This window comes from Emydura macquarii, unplaced genomic scaffold (assembly GCF_026122565.2).
Source record: "Emydura macquarii macquarii isolate MOO-44397 ecotype Brisbane River unplaced genomic scaffold, CSIRO-AGI_Emac_v2 contig_1045, whole genome shotgun sequence".
In the NCBI taxonomy this organism is placed as follows: domain Eukaryota; kingdom Metazoa; phylum Chordata; order Testudines; family Chelidae; genus Emydura; species Emydura macquarii.
In genome coordinates this window covers 12,751,138-12,777,373 of record NW_027131182.1, presented here as the reverse complement: position 1 = coordinate 12,777,373, position 26,236 = coordinate 12,751,138, and the positions used below count along the sequence as shown (strand labels likewise).

Below are 26,236 nucleotides of genomic sequence, written 5' to 3'. Positions count from 1 at the left end.
GTACATTTGCCTGAGTTGAAAAAAGAGAGCTTTTCCTTCACACAAGCGGCTCAGTGCACTAACTAGATTATCCAATTGCTCATCAAAGAGTGTAAGTTTTTTTTAATGCAATATACTCAAATGTATTACTTCAAACCCAATCCTGTGAGGTCCTGCTCTTAGCCAGAGACACTCAACAACTTGCAAGACTGTACCCTCCTTCAAGGAACCATGCCTTTCAACATTTGTGCAAAGAGTGCTGCAGCTCATAACATTCTATTATTTATACATATGTACCCAGTATTGCCCAACACAAACATTAAAAAAATCATGAGTCAGAGCCACCCAAAAATCATGAGATTGTTGTTCAAATTGTGAACTTTTACAAAGTAATACATTTGGTTGTGTTTATTTGCCTTGTGGCTTTCGAGCCTTTAAGGTTTGCATTTTAAGCTTCCCTCTGTGACAAAGGTTAGAAACTTGCTTTTAAAAAAAATGAAAGGTGAGATTCTCATGTAATCCGGTGATTCAGAGAGCTGGGGCTTAAAGAAAAGCTCCAAAAAATCATCAGAGTTGGCAACAGTGGATTACAAACCCTGCCAGGTTATTAATACCACAGCAGTTCTTCAATCCCCTCCACAAATCACTCCCCAGATGAAGGAGGGGACACAGGAAGGAGACCAGGCCTGCACCAGTATTGGAAAATTTAGGGACAGGATACCCCAGGGGGGATCGGACAGGGCTGCATGACACACTTTGTAACTTTTCCCTTTATTTCTTTTTGCCTGCTTTCATACACTGTGCCTATTTTGCAAAACCAGAATTTCTGCTGCAGAGATGTTGCATGGTCTCTGCATGTTGGAACAGAATTCGGCTGGAAGCTCCCCCTGTGGTGCAGAATGTTCATCCCATTTCTGAGCCAGTGCTGGGAGCATCTCTGACCATTGTTGTGACTAATTGGCCCACCTCGAGAAGGGGTAAGGGAGAGAAGGGCAGGGACACTAGAGTGGGCAATGAGGAGAGGGGGACTGGACTGGACTGCTTTGACAGAGGAGGTACTGGGATTGGAGCAGATTCAGGGAGAGTGTAATGGGGAAGAAAGAGGGCTGAGGGGATGGGGTGGGGAAAGGAAGATGGGGCAAGGGGTAGATCGGTGGGACAGAGGGGCAGGAGGTGAGTTGAAGGGCTAGGAAATGGGGGGGCAAATAGGCAGGAGGTGCGGGCAGGCAGATGAGGACAGAAGAACGCTAGGCAGAAGTGTGTCGAAGAGCTGGGAGACCGGGGTCACTGGAGGTAAACGGGGGCAGGCCAGAGAAGGAAGCGGGGCGGGCACCGGGCAGGGAGAGAATTAAGCGGGCCTCTCCGCTCCCCTCATTGGTGGGCTCAGCTCCGGCCCATCCCCTCCCACAGCAAAGTCCAATCGCCGCGGGGGGCTCTCGGCCGGACCGGGTGGGCTCCCCACCGCCACCAGATGCTGCGGCATGGCCAGGGCGTTCGGGCGGCTCGGCCCGCTCTGGGCAGGGGGCAGGAGGCGACAGCCCGGGAGCGGTAAGGGGGGCAGAGGAGGGTCTCGCTGCAGCTAACCCTGGCCCCGAGCCGACCCCTCCCCGTCGGGCCCGGCCTCAGCCCGCAGAGCCTAGCGAGGAGCCAGCCCGCACCGCTCCTGCCGCCCGCCGGGCTCGCGTTCAGCAGCTCTGGGCCGGGCTCCGCTGGGCGGACTCCACATGGACACGGGGGGTAACGCAGCTGGGCCGGGGCTCTGCAGAGCTGCCCTCCTGGCCAGTGAGCGGCTGCGAAGAGATCCGCGGGGCCGGTTCCCCTATGTGAGACCGCGTCCGCCCCGCGGAGCGCTGCTGAGCAGCCGCCGGCCCGCAACGTGGCATTGTAGCTACATCGAGGTGGACTTTCAATTGCCGCCACCAGCCTGCCGGACTGGGCATGGCGGGAGGGGCTGTGGTCATGCTGCAGAGCAGAGTCAGGGAGAGCGAAGTTCTGCAGTCGGATTTCCAGCCTCTCTGGGGTGAATAACCAGAGTCCTGTAGCACTTCAAAGACTAATGGTTTTAATTTCTGCAGAAATTAAATGTGTTAGTCTTTAAAGCGCCACAGGACTTTCCTTGTTTTTGCTGTATACAGACTAACAGGAACTTTGTATCCTGAATGAAACCGTGATTTTTCCCGTTCATTTTCCCCCTTGAGCCCAGTCTACCCCGATTTCTAGCATGACTGGAGAATTTTACCACCTTTTTTGTCTTAAAAAAAACTACCAGTAGTCCTCAGTCCCATCGGTGTACATTAGAAACGCGGCCCCGGGACCAATTAACCACACTTCTTGGTGCCAATGTAAGGTTATCAGAGTTCAAAATAGAAAAGACACTTCTGTGGTGATATTCTTTTAAGATTGGAAAATAGTCCTACAAAAATACACTTTTTAAAAAATGTGCACCAGTATCACTAATGCTGGCTTCTGATTCACATGCAACTTGTGCATGTTTCTTGGAAAGCAGGTTTTTTTCCAGGAACTTGGTGTTCCGATAGTTTATTGTGAAATAATGCACAAGTGTTGTTAACATTGATTTTATGTTAAAGAACAACCTTGATAGTCATTCATATGATGTTTCTGTTCACTCCAAACATTGGTGATAACACCAAACAGTTCTTCTGCTGGATCATTGATTCCTGGTTAAGCAAATTATACTTGATGTTAGTTTTGAACAAACAATTTGTATTTATTAAAATCTTTTTGATTGATTGAATGAAAAAACTCAGATAGCTCAGGTATACCAAAAGAAGTTCCTGGGATGCAAGGATATTATATGAAAAACTATTATATATGATCACTTTATAACAAGGTTAATCCAGTGACTGACTCCAACACTTAAAGATCTTCCTTATTTTTTATGATCAGTCAGTCAAACTTATTTATTCATATTGTCAGTTCTTGACTAGTTGATGCTGTTTTGGTCTTAAAGAAATATTTTCTAATTTATTTCCAGAAAGTTAATTTCTCTGAAAGTTTGATTCTTCATTTTGATGAGTAAAAACGTAGATCATTAGAAATCTTGAGTTTCTTAAACAAAACAAAAACCCACCTCAATTGATAATGTAGAACTTTTTTAAACAGTAACATTCTCTGAAGTTTTTCTACTTATTTTTCCAGTTCGTTAAATAAAAGTTGTAATGGCTTAATGTTTTCAGAATTTTGGTTAGAAAATGTAAACTCTGGCAGTCTGTAGCAGAAGTTATTTTGATGGATAATAATGAAGAAAATCAAAGTCGCCAATAACAGTCTATAGGAGTAAATGTGTTTCAGAAGATAAAAACTAAGAAAAATATAAGTTCAGTAAATCTATATTTCAGATTTACAAAAAGCATACATGTTTAATGCATTTTCTCCTTGAATGAAATCTTTCTTTCAGAGGAAGTATGTCTGCCTCGGTCCTCACTTATGTCATTGCAAAAACAAATTTTCAAAGAAAGTTTGTTTCAGATGTGCACTTTGAGGTGTTTTCATAATCCTCCTAATCCACGGTATTTTATTAGATACATTTAGACAGCAGGAATTGAAAAGCTCTTTCTCCAGGCAAGCAAAAATGCCTCCTTGTGACTTTTCACCTGAAAAATATGAGGTAAGTCATGCACAGTGCGCTATATGTGGGTCTGATTGTGCCACTAACTGTCAGTGCTAAATTCATGGTTCTGTGTAACTGTTCTGTTCATTAGCTTGTTATGAGTATTCATCAGTGGCATCAGGAGTGTAGATCATGCCTTTTATCCTTCTCTCTCTGAGATCCTTTGGAGGGTCAGAGTTAAATAGGGCTTCTGTGGTGCTGGAGATTACAGTAGAAGGGCAATCTTAACCTAAGGAAAAGTAGAAGTGAAATATTTTTCCTATTATTTGTTTCCCTCTCACTGAGTTTTAAATACTGAATTTGAGGAGTTCTGTAAAATGTTTCACCCTTTCCACCAATAATATGTGCCAAGTTAGTTTTGGGGGGGAGTGCAGTAGGGGTAAGGAGGGAAGGGCAAATGTTTAATTTTTAAACAACTTCTCTTATTTGGTGTCTAATGCCCCATAGCTTGTGTCCAGCAGGGAGCTAATAAGCATCTGATCAGTTAAAAAGGTGTATTTTTAGGCAAATGTATGACTTTGATATCATGAATTAAACATTGTGGAGTAGGTGTTAAGTTGGCACGGTAACAGATAATTACAAACGTGTTTATGTTTTTATCTGATGGTGACAAGATGTGTGATAGTTGAAATATTTTCTGGGATTCAGTTCCATGGTTGTGGGCCTGTTGCCAAGATAGTTCTGTATCCTGTGTTTACGAGTTTCACTCTAGATTTTGATAGTTTTACTGCACCAGGAGAATCTCTGGAGGGACAGAGGGCTAGTCTACACTAGAATCACTACAGTGGCACAGTTGTACCGATGTAGCTGTGCTGCTGTAGTGCTGCTAATGCAGATGCTCTGTACCAATGGGAGAGAGCTCTCCTATCAGTATAATTACTCCACCTCTCCGAGCGGCGGTAGCTATGTCGGGGAAGAGTGTCTCCCCTGACATAGCGCTGTCCACACAGCCGCTTGGGTCGGTGTAATTTGTGTTACTCAGGGAGCTTTTCCACAATCTTGAGCAACTTAAGTTATAGTGAAGTAAGCATTAGTGTTTACAAGCCGAGAGTTAAGCAAGCTGACAGTTACTTGCTGCCTTAGAAATTAACTTTGTCCTGTATCTCTACTGCATGTGTTCTTTATTTCCTTTTCTTTAACCTAGCCTTCCTACAGTAACAGAACATAACACTCCCACCCCTACCAGTCCTTCTGACCTGGCGAGGGAGAGAGAGATTCTTTATTCCAAGGGTGCCCAACCGATGGTCCGCAGGCTACACGCAGCCTACCAGAGCATTTCATAAGGCTTGCGGCCTTGTTCATGGTGTCTAGCATGTGGCTCACAACTGAGTGCCAATCTTAGGTCAGACTGTCAGAAAACAGGGCAGACACCCCCAGCTTGTGGTATATTCTGTAATTAGAGCCCTGCGTGGATACAAATATGTGGATCCGCATTTGATCCACATCCGCTGGAATAAATTTTTACCCGACCTGCAGTCCGCCCTTCCTCTTTTAGATTTAATCGAATCCACACATCAGCTGTTTTGGAGCCAGCAGCCCTCCATCAGCTGTTGAGCACCAGCCATCCCAAACAGCTGATGAGCCCTGCTGGCTTCCTAACAGCTGATCAGCTGTTCGCTGCACTCTGGATGGCAGCTGCTTCAGCTCTGACCCAGAAGTGACAGAGGTCCCAACCTCTGTGACCACCTGACCCACAAGAAATGGTCTCCAGATATCTGCATCCGGATATAAAGCAGTTATCTGCAGATTTGCAGTTCTCTATCTATAGTTAGATTCCACCAAGCCAGTAACAAATGTGCACTTCTGGATTACTATATTAATGTCACCATGGAGCCACTCACAGTTCTCTTAGGCTCTCTAGCACATCTTGCCACTCAGACAAGCCGGACTTCTGTGATGCAAGGTTATTAAAACAAAAAATCACCACACATTAAATTACTCCCAGCCCCTAAAGGCCAGTCACTTACCCCAAGTCAGTGGATGCTCTGGTTCTCACACCAAAAGAAACACTGATAGCCAATCCTTTAGTAAACTAACTAAAGATTTATTAGCTGAACAAAAGAAATTAGAGTTATTGAGAGGTTAAAGCAGGTAAAATATGTAACAGGTGAGTCAGAGTTTGTAAGTTGAAATGATAGCAGTGATGTAGTATCTGCTAGTTTCCCATAGGTCTCTTAGGGTTGCCTGAAATAGCTTTGGGAACCTCTGTCTTGTATCTGGAATGACTCCTGACAGTATCTAAATAGATCAGAGATGCAAACGGTCTGGGAAGTGTTTCCAGCACAGCATTCATCCGGACACTACAGCTTCAACTTCCCTTTGTCACACAAACTTATGTATAACTTTTTGTTATTGTTTCTTATATATATGTATTAGTCTCTCATTTCCATGTTAACTCTCCTCTGCTGTCAGTACAGGTTTAATATTAGTTCAAACAGTCTTTTCTAGTTTTTAGTTGATCTTTTCTTGTTCTCACAAACATGATTACTCTACAGTTTCTTTATGTGCACACACTAAACATGATTGCTCTTGAAATCCACGACAGGCTTCTATCAGGCCTAAATATGCCTTCCCTCCTAACACTTACTGTTGTAACTCTCCTCTTTACTGTCTTCAGTCTGTTGACATCCTTCTTAACGTCTGGTTCACAAAACTGGACAGTCCTCGAGTTGAGACCTCACCGGTGTCAACTATAATGGAACAGTTAACTCCTGTCTTACATGCAAAATTCCCATTAATATACCCCAGAATGACATTGCCTTTTTCTCAACAGCATCACACTTGTCTCATTTAATTTGTGATCCACTATAATCCCCAGATCCTGTGCTGCTGCATTCCATATAATGGGGCCATTCTTCTTACCCAAACTATAATACTTTTCATATTCTATTGAAGACGAGGATTATCTAATTTTGTATGTTTAGATATAAGTAATGATCAGATGAGGGCAAAGGTTTATCTTACATGTTTGGCATGTACGTTGATCTATATAATTCTGTGTCTTTTACTTTTCAGAATCACTTTTTTTTTTGTGATTTACATGTTGGGGAAAAATATTAATTCCCCATCTTCTACATAAACATACCCACGTTACATCTGCTTAATTTGTGATCAGGTTATGGATTTCATAACCTTTAAGTAAGAGATCAGTGCAATCTTGTTTAAATTATGGGATTTCAGAAGTTTATAGACCCTAATTGTGGTTCAGTATTTCTTTATTTTAAAACTGTAGTTACTTAGATAAGTTGAATTGCAGTGTGAACAAATTATATTGTGTTGATATGATGAATCTGTAGATAGTTTTACCGTCCATTAGAACCTTTAGAAATGGGGGAAAAAATATTTCTTTCCTCCCTGCAGTCCTATCCCTATGAGCATATGCTGAAGATCCGCAAACAGAATCTCTCTCCGTCACTGGTAACGTACTACAAGAAACCACTGCTGCTACATCAGGGACATATGCAGTGGCTGTTTGATTATGAGGGACGAAGGTACCTTGATCTCTTTGCTGGAATTGTTACTGTCAGTGTTGGTCACTGTCACCCGTAAGTACGTTATTGTATGAGTTACCATGACTAATATAGAAATATACTTTTGTTTTGTTTTTGTTTGTGGCTCCACTTATCCAAAGGCAGCATGTGGCACACTTTGTTTTGGTGTATCTGGATCATATGTTCTGGATCTGGAACTTATGTTCAAACTAATTCCAGTGATATTTTGGCAAATCAGATCATTCCTTTATTCCTTTGTTCATTCAGTTATTTGTTATCTGGCAGCTGGGAAAATTCTAGAATTTTAAGAATTAATGGCAGAGTCAGAAAAAAAAAATTGTATTTGTTGGATTAACTTAGTCAGTTTTCTAACTGCACACAGGAAGGTAACTGCAGCTGCTCAGAAACAGCTTGGTCGTCTGTGGCATACAACCAACATCTATGTAAATCCATCAATCCAGGAATATGCAGAGAAACTAACCGCGCTTCTCCCTGATCCACTTAAGGTAACTAAATCCCAACAGGATGGATGCGTGTTAATTGAAATAAAGTTTATTTTACAGTTTCAGTTGATAATGGAGAGAGCTACAATATTTGGGGGAGACAATAGTGTGATATCAAACTGTATTCTTTAAAATACCCAAAGGCAGAACAAAGCTTCAGGGAAACAGAAAAAAATACAGTTCTCAAGACAAAATGCTGATCTTTACAGTGAGCTCAGATCTGCCCACGAATAAACCCTGAACTGTTGCCCGACTACTTGGATCCGTACTGTCTGAGTCACTTTCTCTTCAAATTTCTCCTTAAAGGGGCACTGTCAATACAACAATCATTCATAAGTTGAAAAATGTTTTGCGTACTGCTTTTACAACTAGCACCTAAGTTTTACTTAAAGTCAAAGAGCTTGGGAGGGAAAAATAATTTTTTTCCCAGTTTTCATAGTATATTTGACAGCATTTTATGTATAGTGACATTCACTGACAGTTTCCTCTGTATAGTCCAGTAGATTCATGTAAACAGAGGAAACTTTCACTTGTGCACTAATCAAGTGAGAGAAACGTGGGGGTGGTTTTTTAGTTTTGTTATTTTTTTAAATAAAACTGATTGTAAAACACAAGTTAGCTGGAAGACTCAATAGCAGTAATCACTGACACCACTTTAAACTGCTAGTTGAAAGCACAATATGCAAAAGCCACCTGAATATGTGCCTAGAGTCTTGGGCAGGATTGTACTCTGGGTGGCTAGACCCTCGTGCCACCATAGCTGCACTTCCTATTGTAGCATGCTTGCTCAATCAGAGTTAACGTAGGTATGTCTCCTTGAGCTGGGAAATTACACCTTCCATCTCTAGTGTAGACACATGCTATAGAGAGACATTCAGCCACTGACCCTCATACACAGCACATGAGCATCACTAAGTTTATTTCAGTTTGGAGTTCCTCTTGTCAGTGACAGGATATTGTTCCAAGTGCTGAGTGATACTTTATATGAAAATTAAATCTGTCTTGTACTGAATAAACAGATGCACTTAATATTTCAAACTCTTTGAAGGCAAGTTGCAGGAAAATTGGCTCTCTAACCAGCTACATTTAGTTAGATTTGCCATTATGAAACAAAGTAAATGTTTACTGTAACGAGATTACGATTGACGCACTATTTATTCTTCCTTAGGTTGTTTATCTGACTAACAGTGGGTCAGAAGCCAATGATTTGGCTATGTTCATGGCACGGCTTTATACTCGTAGCTTTGACCTCATCTGTTTCAGGTAATCGTATTAGGGTGCTTAAAGAAACTCCCTTTGCATAATCAACCTGTATAACGCGTGAAAAAGAGGATGGGACCTTGTTAACCAGATTTTGTCACAGATACATCCTAAATAATACATTTGTCTGCCAAACTAGAGTAAAACAGCAGTAGTCGTTGGGAGCTAAGATTTTATAAGTCTGCTTGTGTTAGAAATACTTCATTTACAAATCATGTATACACCTAGCATCTGTAACATGTTTTTAATCCTTAAGGAAACCGTGTAATTTTTTTTTAGTGTTTATAAACCATGACCTTTCTGCTCAGATATCATGGCAATAGACACCTTTAATAACCGCTAGAAAGACAGATCTTAACAAACTGGTAGTCTTGCAGCCATCCTGCTCAGCACAGGATTCTGAAATCCACTTGGTATATTCATTCCCAAGAGTGAACTCTGAATTGCTTATACAACTGACCTCAAACCACTGCATGGTTTATCATTAGTGGCAGTAACAATTTGGGAGAGAAGAGGAGCTCAAGATTAAAACAGTTTTGGAGTTTGTCAGGTAGGGTTCAGATGTTTTGGCAGACCTGCAGGAGGAAGCTTGCACAGCACCTACCTGAATTGCCATTGGCTCCATCCAGTGTTTGAGCACTAAATTCACTCGTTATTTTTTAAGTGTGCTTTAAATTGCAATGAAAACTCACAGCTGGTAGGCACTTAAAACAGAGCAGCGTGTGGGGCAAGAGGCATCCCTTATTGGATACACACGTTTTCCAGTGATTTGCTATCTTCCCCACACACATCAGAAACCAGCCTTCTATGAACACTGATATTATCTCCTCCTAAAAACTTCTGCTGCAAGTATAATTAAAAGAAAATGAATGTTGTTTGTGCTTTGGTCTGTTTACACAGAGGAGGCTACCACGGAGCCAGTCCATACACACTGGGCTTGACGTCCATTGGATCTTATAAGCATGGTGTCGCCAATGGGTTTGGATGCCAAACAGTGAGGTTTTTGTTGTTGTTTGTAATATGTTCTGAATAACGAGCATTTTGTCTGAATATTACAGCATTATGTAATGCTTTACATCATCAAATCACCGTAAAGCTATTAACTTGCCTTCCCTGTAGCCCTCTGAGCTTGATAAGTAGTGCATACATATGCAGCCTGATTCTCCATTTCCTTGCACCTTGTGCAGTTATTTGCATCCATGCAGAGCGAGTGAAGAATGCTAACAAATGAGAATGGTAGTGTTTTTACCCCCTTTTCTCTTGCTTTGTACTGGTATAAATGCTGCACAAGATGCAGGGCAACAGCGTATCAGCCTCAGGGTCCTATATGCAGGTCTGTTAGGACAGGTTTCCTGTTGCAAAGCTGGTTAAAGCTGGCCCATTGGGATTCCCTCTTGGACTGAAAATATTTTGGAAATCCATAGTGGTTCCTACAGCATCCCCTCCCAGTCCTTATCAGGGGGTTTGTCTGAGGAAAGGGGTGTGTGTGGTATCTCTACACCAGGGGTAGTCAATAGGCAGCCTGCAGTCCAAATCTGGACCACCAGACACTTTTCACTAGACCACGGGGGCGTGCCAGGACTCGGGACTTCAGGCGTGCCGGGACTCGGGGCTCAAGCCCCACTTGGGCTCAGTGTGCCTCTCGTGGGACTGAAGCCTCGAGCCCCAGCGCACCTCCGGGGGAGCTCCATTTAAGGCGGGCAGGAGGGTGTTGCCTGGCCCCCAAGTTACGAGTCAGCTGTGAGCTGTAAGCCCTGTGGTTACCTGTCAGCCCCGGGCACCAGCTCCCCAAGCCTGCAGCCACTCACTCCTCAACCCACACTAGCCCCCTGCACTAACTGCCCATGACCCCCCAGAGTTTCATGGTCCAGTCAAAAGCCTCTGGTGTTCTGGATTTGACCCGTGATCCACCTATTGACTACCCCTGCAATAGGCCCTGGGTATATTAGACAGCATTGTTTGTTGAACAGGGGCACATGCAATGTGAAAAATGTTTTTCTGGGGTCCAGATCATGGACCTTGACCAAGAAATCTGGAGCTTGACAAAAAATAGACTACCCCTGCTCTACACTTTGGTGATCCATGGTTGTGGGAATGGTTCCTGGAGGCTGTGGCAGCTGATGTTGGCTACTGTAATCTATGCCCGGAACCAGACCTGCCACAGAACTGTTCCCCCAAGGGCTCCTTTGTGATGTGTTCCCTCCCCCTGGCTCTTTGATGCATCCAGCCCTTTTTGAGCGCAGCTGAGAATCTGGCCCGTAGAATTTATTAGGTGACTTGACCATTATCACATATTCACTGGCAGAGTCAGGATTAGAATTTAGATATTCCTGGTTTCCAGCCCACGATTATCAGTCCACTAGACTCCACTGCCTCCCTCTAAGGTGGATGCGAAACTGGATGAAAAACCGTACTCAGAGTAGTTATCAATGGTTCACTGCCAGACATATCAAATGGTGTCAGCAGGGGTCTGTCCTGAGTCTGGTACTAGTCCATATTTTCAGTAATAACTTGGATAATGTATTGACTATGCTTATAAACGTCACAGATGACACTAAGCTGGGAGGGGTTGCAAGTACTTTGGAGGACAGCATTAGAATTTAAAATGACCTTAATAAATTGGGAGAAATGATCTGAAATCAAAAAGATGAAATTCAATAAAAACAAGTGCAAAGTGCTACCATTGGGAAGGAAAAATCAAATGCACAAGTAGGAAAATGGGGGATACGTGTAGCTAGGCATTAATACTGCTGAAAAAAGATTTGGGGGTTATAGTGGATCAAAAATTGAATATGAGTCAACGGTGTGATGCGATTGCAAAAAAGGCTAATATCTGTCGGGGGTGTATTAACAGGAGTGTCATATGTAAGACACAGGAGGTAATTGTCCTGCTCTGCTCTTCACTGTTGAGGCCTTAACTGGAGTGTTGTGTCCAGTTTAGGGTACTACACTTTAGGAAAGATGTGGACAAATTGGGGAGAATTTAGAAAACCTAACCTATGAGGAAGGGTTAAAAAACCTGGTCATGTTTAATCATGAGCAAAGAAGACTGAGGGGGGTATCTGATAAATTTTCAAATATGTTAAGGGCTGTTTATAAAGAGGACAATGATCAATTGTTCTGCATCTCCACTGGAGGTAGAACAAGAAGTAATCAGCTTAATCTGCACCAGCGAGACGTAGGTTAGATATTAGGAAAAGCTTCTGACCGTAAGGATAGTTAAACTCTGGAATAGGCCTCTAAGTGAGGTTGAGGAATCCCCATTCGTGGAGGAGTTTAAGAAGTGGTTAGACAAAAACCTGTCCGGGATGGTTGGGTTATACTTGACCCAGCCTCAGCACATGGAGCTAGACTAGGTAACCTCCTCAGGTCCTTTCCAGCCCTATGATTCTCTGACTTCACTGCCCTTTTTCTAGGGATTCTTGGAATTATACTAGCCATTTTGGACAAAGCTGTAGTGGATCTTGGGTAACAATAATTGCCAGCGAACATAACAAAAAATTAGCAGGTTGGCTGTGAGTGAATACCTCCTCCCCCAAAATAGTCACTGGGACATAGAATGGTTTTAACTTCAGAAACTTTCACTTCTGACCTTCTATCCCACTTTCCCTGTGAGGCCTTCAATCTGTGAGGAAGGTAAATGGTTCTTATTTATTTTTTCACAAGCTGTTTTTGGATGAATCTACTGAATCAGGTCTCCCCTTTGATGCAATCAGATTTCTGAGTTCTCTTTATCACAAGTTCTATTAAAACAAAAACAACAACATTGGAATAAGTTTTAACAACCGTCAGAATTATCAGTGTAAATACAAAATTTTATGTTGATCAGTATATACCAGGGGTCGGCAACCTTAACAAAGGGCAATGCACAATTTTCCCCTCACCCCTCTCCATTCCCCCCAGCTGTGTCCCCGGCAGGGGTGGGTATGAAGCCTCCGTTCCCGTGGCTGTGTCCGTGGTGAGCACGGAGCCGCACGGCTCCAGCCAGGGTGCTGTGTGCCGCTCAAAGTCGGCGCGCATGCCACTTTTGGCACACGTGCCACAGGTTGCCGACCCCTGGTATATACATTTCTCACACTGGGAAACTCTACAGCTGTTTGTTGTGCTTTGCAGACAATGTTACCAGATGTTTTTCGTGGTCCATGGGGAGGAAGCCACTGTCGAGATTCTCCAGTGCAAACTATTCGGAAATGTAGTTGTTCTCAAGGTTAGTTGGTGGCAAAAATTGTCCATTGTTACGTGCAAAAGAAAAGGGACTAGAGAAGGTAACTAGATGTTTAACAAAATAGAAAAATATATACATGCTAATAAGAATATTACCATTTACTGAAAAGTTTGGTGATTGTAATTTTGACAGGCGAACCTTCATCAATAGGGCCTCTAGGCTGTCATTTTTTTCAGAGGCTTACAGGAGTTGGGCTCTCAACTCTCTTTGAGAACTGTGTAGGAATTGAGAACTGTGTAGGATTCTGTAGAATCCTTTCAGAAATCTCAGTTTGAGCCCTGAATAACTGAGTCAAGTTCAGTTCTCATAATAAGTAGCCTGCTACTCTGAAATATTTAGAGTTGCCAGAAGATTAGGGATACTGACATGCGTTTTCTGCTCTCCTGGATAAAGTTTTGGTAGTTGTCCATCTTCATCTTTATCTTGAATGGATGTGTAGTCAATGTAAAATATAAATTGAAAACTCTGAAATCAGTAGCTATTGAGGGTAACATTGTGTGGCAGAAGTCTTGCATGGAACAAGGCATTATGGATGCTGCACAGTGTGTCTGATCCACGTGAAAGCTCCAGTGTTCTTTTATAAGTGACAATTAGAAAATAAATTGTTTTTCTCCTAGTTGCAATAAACATTGTTTACACATTTTTCCCTAATACACAACAGAGCATTCTTTTGCCATCTTTTTTGTCACTGATGGTGAATAAAGGGATGAGTCACACTAGCTTGCAACTACTTGAAGACATCTGGTTTGTGTTCTGTTACAGTACATATTCCCACCTGCCTTTTCATTAGTAATCATCTTGGACCAAGATGTACTTAGGCCTTGTCTACACTCAAAAAAAATAAGTCTACTTAACATAGGTTGACTTACAGCCACCACAGTAAATTGAACAAGGCTGCTCAGCTCCTGACCGGGAGCAGGCAGAGAAGCCGCCCAAAGCAGCTTCTCTCCCTGCCAGGAACTGAGGTCCAGCCACCTGTGGTTTCTCCTTTCCCAGCTTGCAGCCGGGAGCCAGGGTCCAGCCGCCTGGGGCTTTTCACCTCATTCCCAGCTGGTGTTCTTGACAATTTCAGGGCTCCAGTGGAGTGGTCAAGAATTGTCATGTTGTCAAGAATGACAGATAACTACCAATGTAAGGGAACGCAGTGTTTCCATTGACACTGTGTCGCCCTATGTATGCCAGTGTAAGCCCTACACCTCTCGTTGAAGTGGTTTTATTATGTCTGCATATCAAGGGAGTTACATCAGTGGGAGAAGCAGTGTAGACCAGCTCTTAGTCTTATATTTATCATAATATCATAGGCTTTAAGGCCAGAAGGGACCATTGTGATCATCTAGTCTATTCTGTTGCACATTGCAGACCACAGAACTTCGCCCACCCACTCCTGTAATAGATCCATAATCTCTGATTGAGTTACTCAAATCATGATTTAAAGACTTCAAGTTACAAAGAATCCACCATTTACACTAGTTCAAACAAGCAAGTGACTCATGTCCCATGCTGAGGAAAGCGGGGAAAAAAAACCCCAGGGTCTCTGTCTGCCAATCTGATCTGGGAGAAAATTCCTTCCTGACCCCAAATATGGTGATCAATTAGCCCCTGAGCATGTGGGTGAGACCGACCAGCAAGACAGCTGGGAAAGAATTCACTGTAGTAACGCCCTCCCCATCTAGTGTTCCATCCCTGGCCATTGGAGATATTTGCTACTAGCATTCACAGGTGTCATGTGCCATTGTAGGCAATCTCATCATACCCCATCCTCTCCATAATCTTGTCAAAGTGTTAGATTTTTTTATCCAGACAAACTGCTCATTCATTCCTTGGGCTGATGTTCAGTTTTTCATAATAACTGCCTCCCACCTTACATATATAGCACCGGTCTGAAGGATGGAGCAAACCTTATATGCTGCAACTTTCTATTGGCACTCTAGAACGCTCTGGAACTTTTTTGAGTATAAATGGTTTAAAAAAGCTTAATGGCTTAGCGTTCTTTTGTTGGAGGGGAGCACGATGCTAAACAGTCAGACAGTGGCTGTTCTGTACCTTCTGTGAATCAGGAAAACTAAGAAAAAAAGAGTGACTTGCTGCCACAGATAACATGTGGGAAAGCAAAATGATTAATTTCCTTTGGTAACTCTAATTTGGGAACATTACAGTTCCTACTACATGTGTTAAAACACTAAAGAGCTGTTCTTATTTATGTATGTTAAAACACTGCGGTTTCATGTTGTTAACCTAACTTTGTATTATTTTCAGTACATTATTTTCAGTACATTATTTCCTCAACACAGGCTGTTGTGAAGCAAACGACCAGTACATTGAACAGTTCAAAGATACTCTGAGTACTTGTGTGCCAAAGGCAATAGCTGGATTTATCGCTGAGCCAATTCAAGTAGGTGACTTGCGAGATCTCATTCTAATTGTAATAGTATAGATAGTAAACCACAAAGTGCTAAAACCTGAAAGGGTCTTTCACAAGGTTGACAAGCCCTAAATGTAATCTCCCTCTAAAAGCTGCATTTTGAATCTTCTCTGAACCACTGTGATCATTTAAAAAGAAGGGCTATAACATTATTTAAGTCTTTATGTTTTTCCAAGGGGGGTGACCTGCCAATGAGACATCCTGGTCCTATTGAAGTCAAATGGGAATTTTTCCTCTCACTTCAGTGGAGTCCGGGTTTCACTCCTTGTGTTCTGTTTTGGTTTGGTTTTTTTAGGGCTCTCAATTAATCGCAGTTAATGCCTGCGAATAACTGACAACTCAATTAACGTGTTAATGTATAAATGCAGACCTCTTGTCAGGGGAGAAAGGCATCAGCTGTGAGGGACCTGACTTTGTCAGGCGCAGTAGCCCAAAGCCGCCACCAGAGGGCGAGAAGAGGAAAGAGAAAAAAGTGGTTCTCTCCTTTCCTCTCGGCAGGAGCTGGGATATAGGGATCCTGACACCCACACCCTGTACCGTGCCCCAATGTCCCTGGCCAGCCACGCTCCCGGGACTGCTCCTTCCCCCCAGGCCGTGTCCCATTTCCCCTGGCTGGCAACTTGCTGCCAGGACCATCCCCCCTGCTGTACTCCACTGCCCCCAGCCAGCCACTCACTGTTGTGACTGACTTCCCCCACTTCCCTCTGAGCTGTGCCCCATTGTTCCAGGCCGGCCACGCTCCCGGCACCCTGCCCCGCACTGTGCCCCTATGTTCCCAGCCCATTGTTCAACAGCACAATTAAGTTTTGTTAATTGCTTGATAGCACTGGTTGTTTTACCCTTGATATCTGAGAGTAGGATTCTTATGTTTTTCATATCTATTCAATAACAGACCAGTGGGCAACTTGAGGTGCATAATATTCCCACAAAACAAAACTGGTAAATCAAGTGTTAGCCTTACAAGCCTTAACGTCCATTTCATCGATTGATTTTTAGAAATAATTTGCTAAATATCTAGCGAATATACAAACATTTAATACAGTATGGCAGACTCAAGCAAAATAGGTCATTTTAAGCACCGTTGCCTGTCTGGTTTGTGTTTAACAATGGCATATTTGCTACCAGTTGGTAGATTAAAAAGTGCACAGAGTTCTATTGTAAACTGTTATTCTTTAAGGTCTTGTTTTCATACTCAGTACATTGAAATGCTAATAAATTCTACGAAGGTGCATGCTATAACTTAGTTTCTAATACTTCATTCCTAATGACATGTTGTTGTTTTCTCTTCTGCAGTATACTGGTTCTGTAGAAGTTGTCTGTTAAAAGTATATTAAAGTCACCCCATAAGTGTCTGATACCCAATGAGTCTACAATCCTATTTTAAAATGCCTAATTATAACAGAGAATTCATTTCAGGAATTATTTAGATTTCCGTGGATTTGCTAGATAAACTAGGCATAGTGCAATTTGAAGCTCTCTCTCCCTCTCTGCTTTCCACAGTTGTTCCTGACTCCCTTGTACTTATCTTCTGACTCTCCTTGTCTCTGGCCTTCATGATTGCATTGTTGGGGCAAAGGGATTTCTCTTTTGGCAGTGTAGCTGTACTTCAGTTTCATTTAATGCACATAGGCTCTAGGCATTCCCATATGACATGAACCTCATAGTCCATTATCTAAGGCATTAACCTAAACTAGGGAGGTGAAAGGCCACCTTGCTCCAAAACCAAGGTGATGCCTTACAGTACGTTTTCTAGTGTTATACCTAGTCTCATTTTGAATTTCCGAGTGCTAAGGTTTCCATCTATTCCACTGGGAATATATTCCGCAGTATAACAATTTCACTGAAAGGAATTTTGTCCTGATATTTGGACTAATTTTTCTTTGCTTAGTTTCATCCCATTACCCCTAGGTATTTCCCTAATTTCTCTCCATCCGTTGGGGTTTTGCAGCTTTATGTACTCCCAGACAATTATGTTACCCCCCACCTTTAGCATTTTAGCCTAAGTGTATATATTTTTGGTCTTCTCCTAATTACTTTCTCCAGCTCCCTGTTCATGTTTGCTGCTGTTCTGTGAACGCTCTCCAGTCTGTCCCATTCTGGTAATAGCATACTTACACATGATACAACATTCCAGATGCTGTTGCATCAGCACCATACAGAGTATAATTCTCTGAAGCATATTTGATATTGGTTCATTAAACAAGTGGTTCTGAAACTTTTTAGCCTCTTTTTTGTGACCCACTCAGGGTCCAGATTGAGAGGGGTGGGGGAGAAGGGAGGAACGGGACAGGACCAGAAGGACTGAGCCTGGCTCCCTGCTCTGCGTGTCGCAGCCCCACTCAGAATTGGCCCATCTGCTAGGTCGCAACACGCAGAGTAGGGAACTGGGCCCAGCCCCACAGGACAGGAGCTGCTACTGTGCAGTGAGTAAGGGGTGGGCTCACTCTCCACGCCCTACCCCAACCTCCTCTTCTCACTGGGCCTGTGTGACCCACCTAGAACCTTCCTGCAGCCCACAGGTGGGTCATGACACTCCATTTGGGAAACTGCATTAGAGAGAGAAGGCTGAAGTCATGTTTTATCTTCTACTCTTCGTTGTCTCCTAACTCTTCGTATTGTTTTATTCTTATAGTCCATGTAGTATTGATACAGAGTGGGCATTCAATTCAAAAGAAAGCCGGTCCCTCCATTTCTGCCCATTTAGTAATGTGAAATAGATCTACCAGAAAAAGTCATTGTTATCTAATGAATTAAAGTTATGCCTAGATTTCTTACTCTCTAATCACCTGAGGACTTCCAGTGATTGTGGTGGAGAGTAATCATCCTGTAAAAGTCCAAATCTTTCAGTTACTGAAGACAATGTATTTGTGTATTTTTGCCAGGGAGTTAATGGAGCCGTTCAGTATCCTAAAAGATTTCTAAAGGAAGCTTTTCAGCTAGTGCGTGAGAGAGGAGGTGTCTGTATTGCAGATGAAGTGAGTATCCAGAAATAACATTTTGGAGGTTTGAGATATTTCTGCCAGGCCTACTGAAAAATTCAGCAATCACATGAAGGAAAAATATCGACCTGGAAATAGTTTAAAGTAACTGTTTAATTTAATACAATTAATCCTTTTTTTGTTTCACAGCCTAAAAGGGGAGCTGAGTGCACCATTCCAGCACAAAAGCCTCTGCTAGACAAAGCTAATAGCAGAAGTTATTAATCCTTCACTTTCATGTGCATTAAATTAACACACACAGAACTCAGTTGACCGTTTCTGTTGCAGACTTTTAGGGTCCTATTCACTGGTTGTGTAAATGGGTAGAGCTCCATTGATCTGCTTACCTCAGAAGAGAATTTAGTTCTTAAACTCCTACCATTTGCTCATTTGAGGCCTGATCCAGAGAGGCTGCTACGTCTGCATTAGGAAAACAATTTTTTACAAGATAAAATTGTAGTGTAGACAAGGCAAGTATCTCTGCAGCTGGGTGAACTCTAGAGGGGAATCTATTGCAACTCTTCTGCAGTTACACATTTTACATCTCATTTAATCGGTTAAGACAAACGGAGTTACTATTAATTAACTCTGTTAGGGAAACACAGTTTGGTGATACACTGTAATGGTGCTAGAGGTGTTAGGGATGGCAGAATTATTACAGCTTGAAACTGGAGATTCTGAAAAATGCTATACAGCTGCAACTCCCATTGACTTCAGTGGACAGCTTCTCAGTCCCTCTGGCCATGTTTACCAGGGGAAAAGGTGTTAGCTCTCTCGTTATAGAAAACCCACTTCTTAGTATTGTAAGTTTTATAGCTGTTCAGTGCTGGGGTACACCAAACCCTTAAGGTGCCATTAGTACCAGGAGTACAACAACTCAGAAGCAAAAACTGTTAGGTGCTTCAGCAACTAGGCCTTGTAGGTGCTAGTCCTGGTGGGTCCCAGAAACAACCAGGTGTCTGAGTAAAGTGAAAGGGTATTTTATCAGGGCTGTCAGGAAAGGCAGATATCCTAGGTACAGAGGCTTAAACAGTTACAGTTCAAAGTGAGCCGTGTTTGTTTGGGTCCCGGGGCAGCCCAGTCAAGTTAGGGCTTTTGAGGTTGAGTGCCTGAGGTGTCCTCTCCAGTCCGGCATCTATTCAAGCAAAGAGGAACTTGCAGGTTTCAAGGTCAGGCTCCTTCAGTGGTCTCATTGGGGCCCCACTACACTGGCTCCTGCCCTGTCGCTCCCCCATCCGTCCCACACAGACCTACACTCAGTTGTAACATGCAGCAGTCCCAGCCTGTTCCACACATGGCTTTATGTATAGTTCCTGGGGGCTCCTGTCTGTGTCTGCCTTACCATAGCAGCTTCTGCTCCCTAACAGTGCCCAGTCACTTCTTGATCAAAGTGCTTTCTCATGCCTGGCCAAGGGAAAAGTAAATGCAATGGAAAAAGTAGTTTCCTGCATGGGCATTTTCTAGGTGGGGATCCTCCCTCCTACCTGGCCAGGAGGAAGGGGGATGTGCAGCGGGGAGGGGCTGATGGGAATCATAGTCTCCTGCTTAGCAGATTCATTACACTATAGTTTCTCTAATAGAGTTCATTATATTAACTCAGATTATGTTTTGAGTAATAATAATAATAATGTAAATGGTCTAACTACAGAAGAGTTGGGCTTAGGATGTATACAACACCACTTTTCATTTGTATCAAGTGTACGGTGTCTCTATAAAGAAAAAACAATGAGTTGTCAACAAAACCAATAGCGGAACCTGTTTTGCACTACAGTCAGTATGTAGCATAGGGGAAAAAAATCCATGTGAAGCCAGTTGAATGAGGATCCTTCTAGAATAAAGTTGGCATTTATATTCTACAGCTATAAATCAGTGCAAATTGGTAACAGAAGACACAGATAAAATACAAGTTACGAAACCAAGAAACAACTTAAACAATTTTGGATTTTCTTTTGAAAGGTCCAGACAGGGTTTGGACGAACAGGCAGCCATTTCTGGGGATTTCAAACACATGATGTAGTCCCAGACATTGTTACCATGGCAAAAGGAATTGGTAATGGATTTCCAATGGCAGCTGTCATTACAACACCAGGTATACATATTTGTTTTAAATCATGACATCTAGATGAATATTAAATATATTATAGATTAACTTAGCTTCTATAGAGCCTTTTATCCAACCAGCTGACCTTTATAAATATTAATATATGTAGTCTTAAATTATGCTTATGAGGTTGGTAAGCATGATCCCCATTGCACACCTATGAAAACTGAGGCACTGATAGTAATCTTTTTTATCAGTCAGATTGTGCTCCCTGTTACACCAGTTTCAATCTAAAGCAAATCCATTGAAATCAATGGAGTTATATTGGTGCAATTGAAATCAGCATCTAGCCGCGTGAGTCACTGGCAGAACTACAGAACTCCGAAATCCTGAGTTCACGGCCCACCCCAGTAGACATACCTTTAATGCTGAGGAACTCCAGAATAGTTGACTAGTTCATACTAATGATTCAATGTCTCGGGGAAATAATGGATTTTTATCGTTGCTCTAGTGCAGGGGTTCTCAAACTGGGGATTGTGACCCCTCAACGGGGTCGTCAGGTTATTATAAGGGGGGTCGTGAGCTGTTAGCCCCCATGCATGCTGGGGCTCTGGATGTCAGCAATGCACGCTTCAGAGTTGGGTGGCCAAAGAGCCACTGGACGAGTGCTCAGTTCTGAAAGCAGCGCTGCCCCAACAGTGGCACAGAAGTAAGAGTGGCATGGCATGGGGGAATCCTCACTTTTTTCTTTGGGGGGGGGAGGGGGGTGGTCGTCACAGCCTGAAATATTTTGAGCAAAAAAAAGTTTGAGAACCCCTGCTCTAATGGACAATTCACTAGCTCTACTGGAAATTTAACTTTTCACCTATTAAAATCCATCCCCCTTTTAGCATTTGCTACAGACCATATATTTTCTGGAACTTTAATTAGTTTAAATCGGTTACCAAGAATATACCATTTTCTTCTCCGTTTGCCTGCAATTCAATCAGAGAATGATGTATAGCATTATTAAATAATAATAATAAAATAAATAAATAAATAATAAATAAAATAAAAATTAAATAATAAAACTAATAAGTACTATCACCAGCCTTCAGGTAATTATAAGGAAGGAAATCAATGAGTATGCTTTTTCTTCTAGAGATTGCAAATTCCTTGGCTCAAAACCTTCATTTTAACACATTTGGAGGCAACCCTATGGCCTGTGTAGTTGGATCTGCAGTTCTTGATGTAAGAAAAAAGTGATGTGTTCATAGTATTTTACGCTGTTTGCTGTGAGTTATAGATGAGGCAGCTTCATGCTATTTTCCTTTCTGGTGGTGGAACTTCTAATACATACAGAAGATGAGACAGCTGAAGATTTATTTTTATTAAATCATGGGCAATGTGCACTTGTAAAAAAAACTGCCTGACTATTCCCATTACTATAATGGATTTCACCCAGTAGCAGGAATAAGAGGATTAAATTACAGTTGGAATAATATATTGTGATTAACACCGTTTTCTTTCCTGCTTATATTCTTTTCTTCCTGATGGTCAATAGAAGCATATGGAATTTACATTTGTAGTTGTCATAGTTTGAGGTATCTCTGTCCGATGGGTTTTCATCCTTTTTTCTTTATGTAAGCCCACTAATTTAGCAAAAGTGATTATTCTGAGGTAAATGCTTAAAGTATATTTTAACCCCACAGCTCCAAATAGTGAACCTAAATCCTCCTGCAGCAAGTTGGAAAGCATGACCTGCATACATGCCCTATTGATGTGAGGTAATTTAGTGTGTAGCAAACATCCACATTCACTTGCAGTTTACTTTGTCGCATGTAAATATCCTTCCTTAAATCTCATTTCAAAACTGTATTCTTCATTTTAATTACACTATTGTCAGGTTCTCAACATCTGTCTCCCTTTTTATGCCCTGATTTACTGGAGGCTAGTTCCAACAGAATAGACCATTGTTCCTCTGAATTGCTATCTACTATCGAGGTCAGCATAGTAATTAAAAAAACTAGGAGATCCAACACCTCATTTTTTTGTTTAAAATAAGTGTTACCACTGTGGTTCAGATCCAGGTCCTGTTTTAGCCAAAAGCCTCAAAATCTGAGCAGGATTAAATTCAGACAGAATGTGCCAGGTTTAGCCTCTCAAATTGCAAGATCTTTTGTTCCACTCATTTTTGCAATGCAAACTTTCAGTGTACAAGAGGTTTAATATAGGTCAATGATTAAAGACAGTAATACCTTGACTGTGTTCCAGGAGCTAGGGCTGTTGGAAATAAATCAAATTGTCAGTGTTAAAATGAACGCTTTGTTAATATATCTTAGTAATATACTCAGGTGTTTGCCAGAAAGTTTTACAAGGAGCAACAGATGTACGTTTTAAAAAATATAGACATTCCCGTAGTTTGACACTGCTATGGCAAGGGAAAACAGGCTAAACTGTACCCGGACAAAGATTTTTAAACTGATTAAGATGGTCAGCTTTTTAAGCAAAGTCAAACCTCACAAATATATACTAGTGCCTGGAGATCCATTATGAATTGATGGGTAAACAACGACAAAGGATATGGCATAAGCGATCTTATGTTCATTTGACAAGTGTAGTTAAGTTTTACAGCATTTCCTGTTATACCAGAAAAGGTCAAATTTAAGGCAGGCTTAGTCGTTGTAAAGCTTTGGTGAGGGGCAATAAGATTGCTACTGCAGGCCAGTCACTGGTGTGCAGATTAGCCAAGTTCTATATTTGATTCTTTCCTACAACATTGGTCTTTGTGCATCATTTTTAACCAGGCTATTTCAGAAGATGGTCTACAAAAGAATAGTGAAGAAGTGGGGACTTACATGCTATTGGAGTTTGCTAAACTGCGAGATAAGTTTGAGATCGTTGGAGATGTCCGTGGCAAGGGTCTTATGATGGGGATAGAAATGGTGAAAAATAAGGTTGGTAAATGGCTCATGCCCTTCTGTTTACTGCCGTATTAAGACTCAAGCTTCCTATGAAATGACTAAAGCCCAAGTGACAGCACATGGCTATGTCTCTGAAAATAAGGAGTCAGTGGAGTAAGAGTGCTGCACTGGCTAAAAATTAGAAAATTCAAAGTGCTTACTACACTAGGAATGCTGAATAGTCCCATCGTAAAAGGAAGGACAATCATGTAATTAACTTTCTCAAAGGGAGGGTGTTGGTGGCAATGGAACATTTGGTTGCTTTTTCCATAGATTTAGTTTGACATCTAGACAAAAAAAGTCTCTCTCTCCCCCCCACCTCCACAGGACAGTTGTCAACCTCTTCCTGCTGAAGAGATGAGTCAGATCTGGGAAGACTGCAAAGACATGGGAGTATTGATTGGCAAGGGTGGAATTTATGGTCAGGTACAGTAACTGATGTGGACTGTAGGTTTATGTATTTTTTGTCCTTACTAAATTGCAGCCCATGTGCCTTCTCCTTAAATTGAACAGAAGTAATTTTTAGAGAATTAAAAATAACTTTTCATTTTGTTTAATGAATATTGCAGATCAAGAAGCTGTCTTAATCCTCTCAAATATAGCTAATTTTAATGTATTTACTACTGTGGAGATCCCTCCCCTCCAGACAAAGAATTTGACCCTTACTAGTAGTCTGATATACATCTATCAATCAACCATTTCTGAATTCCCAGAAAACAGCCATGCCTGAGACTATCAATTCTGTTTTGATAAAGTGCTTTAAGTTCTGTCAGCACAACACCCACCCAGGAAAGCTGATAAAAATTCTACCTACTGGGAAAGACAGAACATCTGTTCCTTGTGAATCCAGCAATATGTGCTAGAACTCAATGGGGTGGGGGCCTGATGCATACCATTCTGCATTTTTGTACCAGTAAATTGTTTGAGATAACTTATTCCACTTACTACATGGAATAAGTTTAAGGGCAGCAAAGGATTGCAGGCATTTTCTTCCTCCAGGGTGAGGGATAGAGTTATTAGCTTACTGCTAACCGCATTCGGAGTCAGAATCAACAGGCCAAGGGCTTAACCAGGATCCCTCAAATCAGCCGGCTTTCTGGGAACTGTTACAGTAGGTAGAGGGGTTTGGTGGAGGAGACTTTCTGATGTGCATACTTCACCTCACATTAATTCTTGCATTATCCAACTTACCGGGCAGAAGAGATTTGCCACTGTTGGATGGGGTCTAGTAATATCTTAGGCTAACGAAGAACAGAGCCTGCAGCACCTAGTGACTGCAGTAGGAGCTTGCAAGAGTTCTACTTCTCTAAAAATCAGACCACTCATGCTTATTAGTGATGGATTTAGATTGTTTGCCCTAGAAGTTGTAGTTCATTGAGTAATATTTAGAGCATGAAAGTAAAATAATCATCAGTCAAATCTTGGCCACCACTAACAGTTGATAGGCATCAGTAGGGTTTACATAAAGTGTGTGGACTTCAAATAGAAATAATTTCATTTTGTTGGATTCAAACAGTTGGAAGCCTGAATTAAGTAAGGGAACATATGTTAAAACTAAATTCACTTCCATTCTAAGACAGTGCAGAGTAGAACTGTGCAGAAATATTTGCCATTAAAGAGTATGTGATTGAAGTGTGCTACTTAATCACATCTTACGAAACCAGCTTCTCACACTATAAGTTTGCATCAGTTTTTTCCACTCCCTTTTATCCCCTTGCCCCAACTGTTCCTTCTACTAATTTTAATTATTTTTCCCACACATGAATCCTGAAGAAACACATCTCAGGCAGACTGGCTATGGCTCCCTCCCTTTATTTAATTCCTCTGCCCAGTTCTAGTAATATTGAGGCTTCTTAGAGCACAATGTAGAAATGCTCAAGCATCTGCTAGCATTGGTATGAAATTCAGTTTTCTTGCATGGGAGTATTTTGCCACACTTCGGATAAGCTGGTATTACCATTGTTACAACTAATGTTCGGTACCTTTGTTAGTTTGTCCAAGCTTAATAACCTTTAAAATGCAGGGACTGGTTTTACAGTATCATTGAACATCAGTTGCTCTCTTTCCCCCCACCTAGTTTTAAAACTTTCTTCCTTTCTCTCCGCAGACATTTAGAGTTAAACCTCCAATGTGCATTACTAAACAAGATGCAGACTTTGCAGTGGAAGTATTTCATGCTGCATTAACGAGACATTTGGAAAGAACAGCTGCAAAATAGACTCTGAACAATGTTTCCTTACATAAGATGTTTGGTAACAGCTCAGATTCACCCTCCATGACCTGAAATATTGCTATAACTGGCAAGAAATTCATAGTAGGAAAATAAGGTTGAACTAATTTTACTGAACACAATCTTTCTACATTTCTTAAATTCATAAGTTATCTTAACTGGTCAGTACATATGCAAGAAATCAGGCTTATTGTAAAGTTCTGTGTTAAGAAAATAACTATACCTATTAACAGAAAAATCAAAAATGATTTTTTAAAATTAGTTAGCGCTTTTTGAGATGACTTCCTGCAAGCAGCTACATCAGCAAGTGTGATTGACTCATGTTCTCAGGATGGCACTATATGAAAGGGCTCTCTGTAGGATAGTGCCTTTACAATTATATCATAGTTGGGGTAGTTCTTTAATAGCTGGAATTCTGGCTGTAGCTTGTACGCTAACAGAGGGATTGCTCTATGTATGATTTACTTGCTTCAGGGTCAGTTGCTTAGCAACAAGTGAACTTAATAAAATTGTAACTGCATTTGGTTCAGGATT

At 41.7% G+C, this 26,236-nt stretch overlaps 1 protein-coding gene across 1 annotated transcript; it reads left to right on the top strand.

Moving 5' to 3' along the window:
* Positions 1–1,413: 1,413 nt before the first annotated feature.
* AGXT2 (alanine--glyoxylate aminotransferase 2) lies at positions 1,414–25,989 on the top strand. Its single transcript, XM_067545505.1, has 14 exons — positions 1,414–1,527; positions 3,522–3,607; positions 6,971–7,155; positions 7,484–7,607; positions 8,773–8,867; positions 9,765–9,858; positions 12,978–13,071; positions 15,381–15,481; positions 18,394–18,486; positions 20,446–20,578; positions 21,672–21,760; positions 23,317–23,466; positions 23,800–23,898; positions 25,580–25,989. Exons 1-14 carry the CDS (start codon positions 1,461–1,463, stop codon positions 25,688–25,690), a joined length of 1,521 nt encoding a protein of 506 aa, XP_067401606.1. The 5' UTR covers positions 1,414–1,460; the 3' UTR covers positions 25,691–25,989.
* The last annotated feature ends 247 nt before the right edge of the window (positions 25,990–26,236 follow it).

Bases quoted from the DNA above. Each gene is read 5' to 3' on its own strand.
- AGXT2 (XM_067545505.1), top strand. From the start codon at position 1,461: ATGGCCAGGGCGTTCGGGCGGCTCGGCCCGCTCTGGGCAGGGGGCAGG. The intron at 1,528-3,521 runs GTAAGGGGGGCA...GTATTTTATTAG, and splicing joins GAGGCGACAGCCCGGGAGCG to ATACATTTAGACAGCAGGAA. The intron at 21,761-23,316 runs GTAAGAAAAAAG...ATTTTTAACCAG, and splicing joins TTGGATCTGCAGTTCTTGAT to GCTATTTCAGAAGATGGTCT.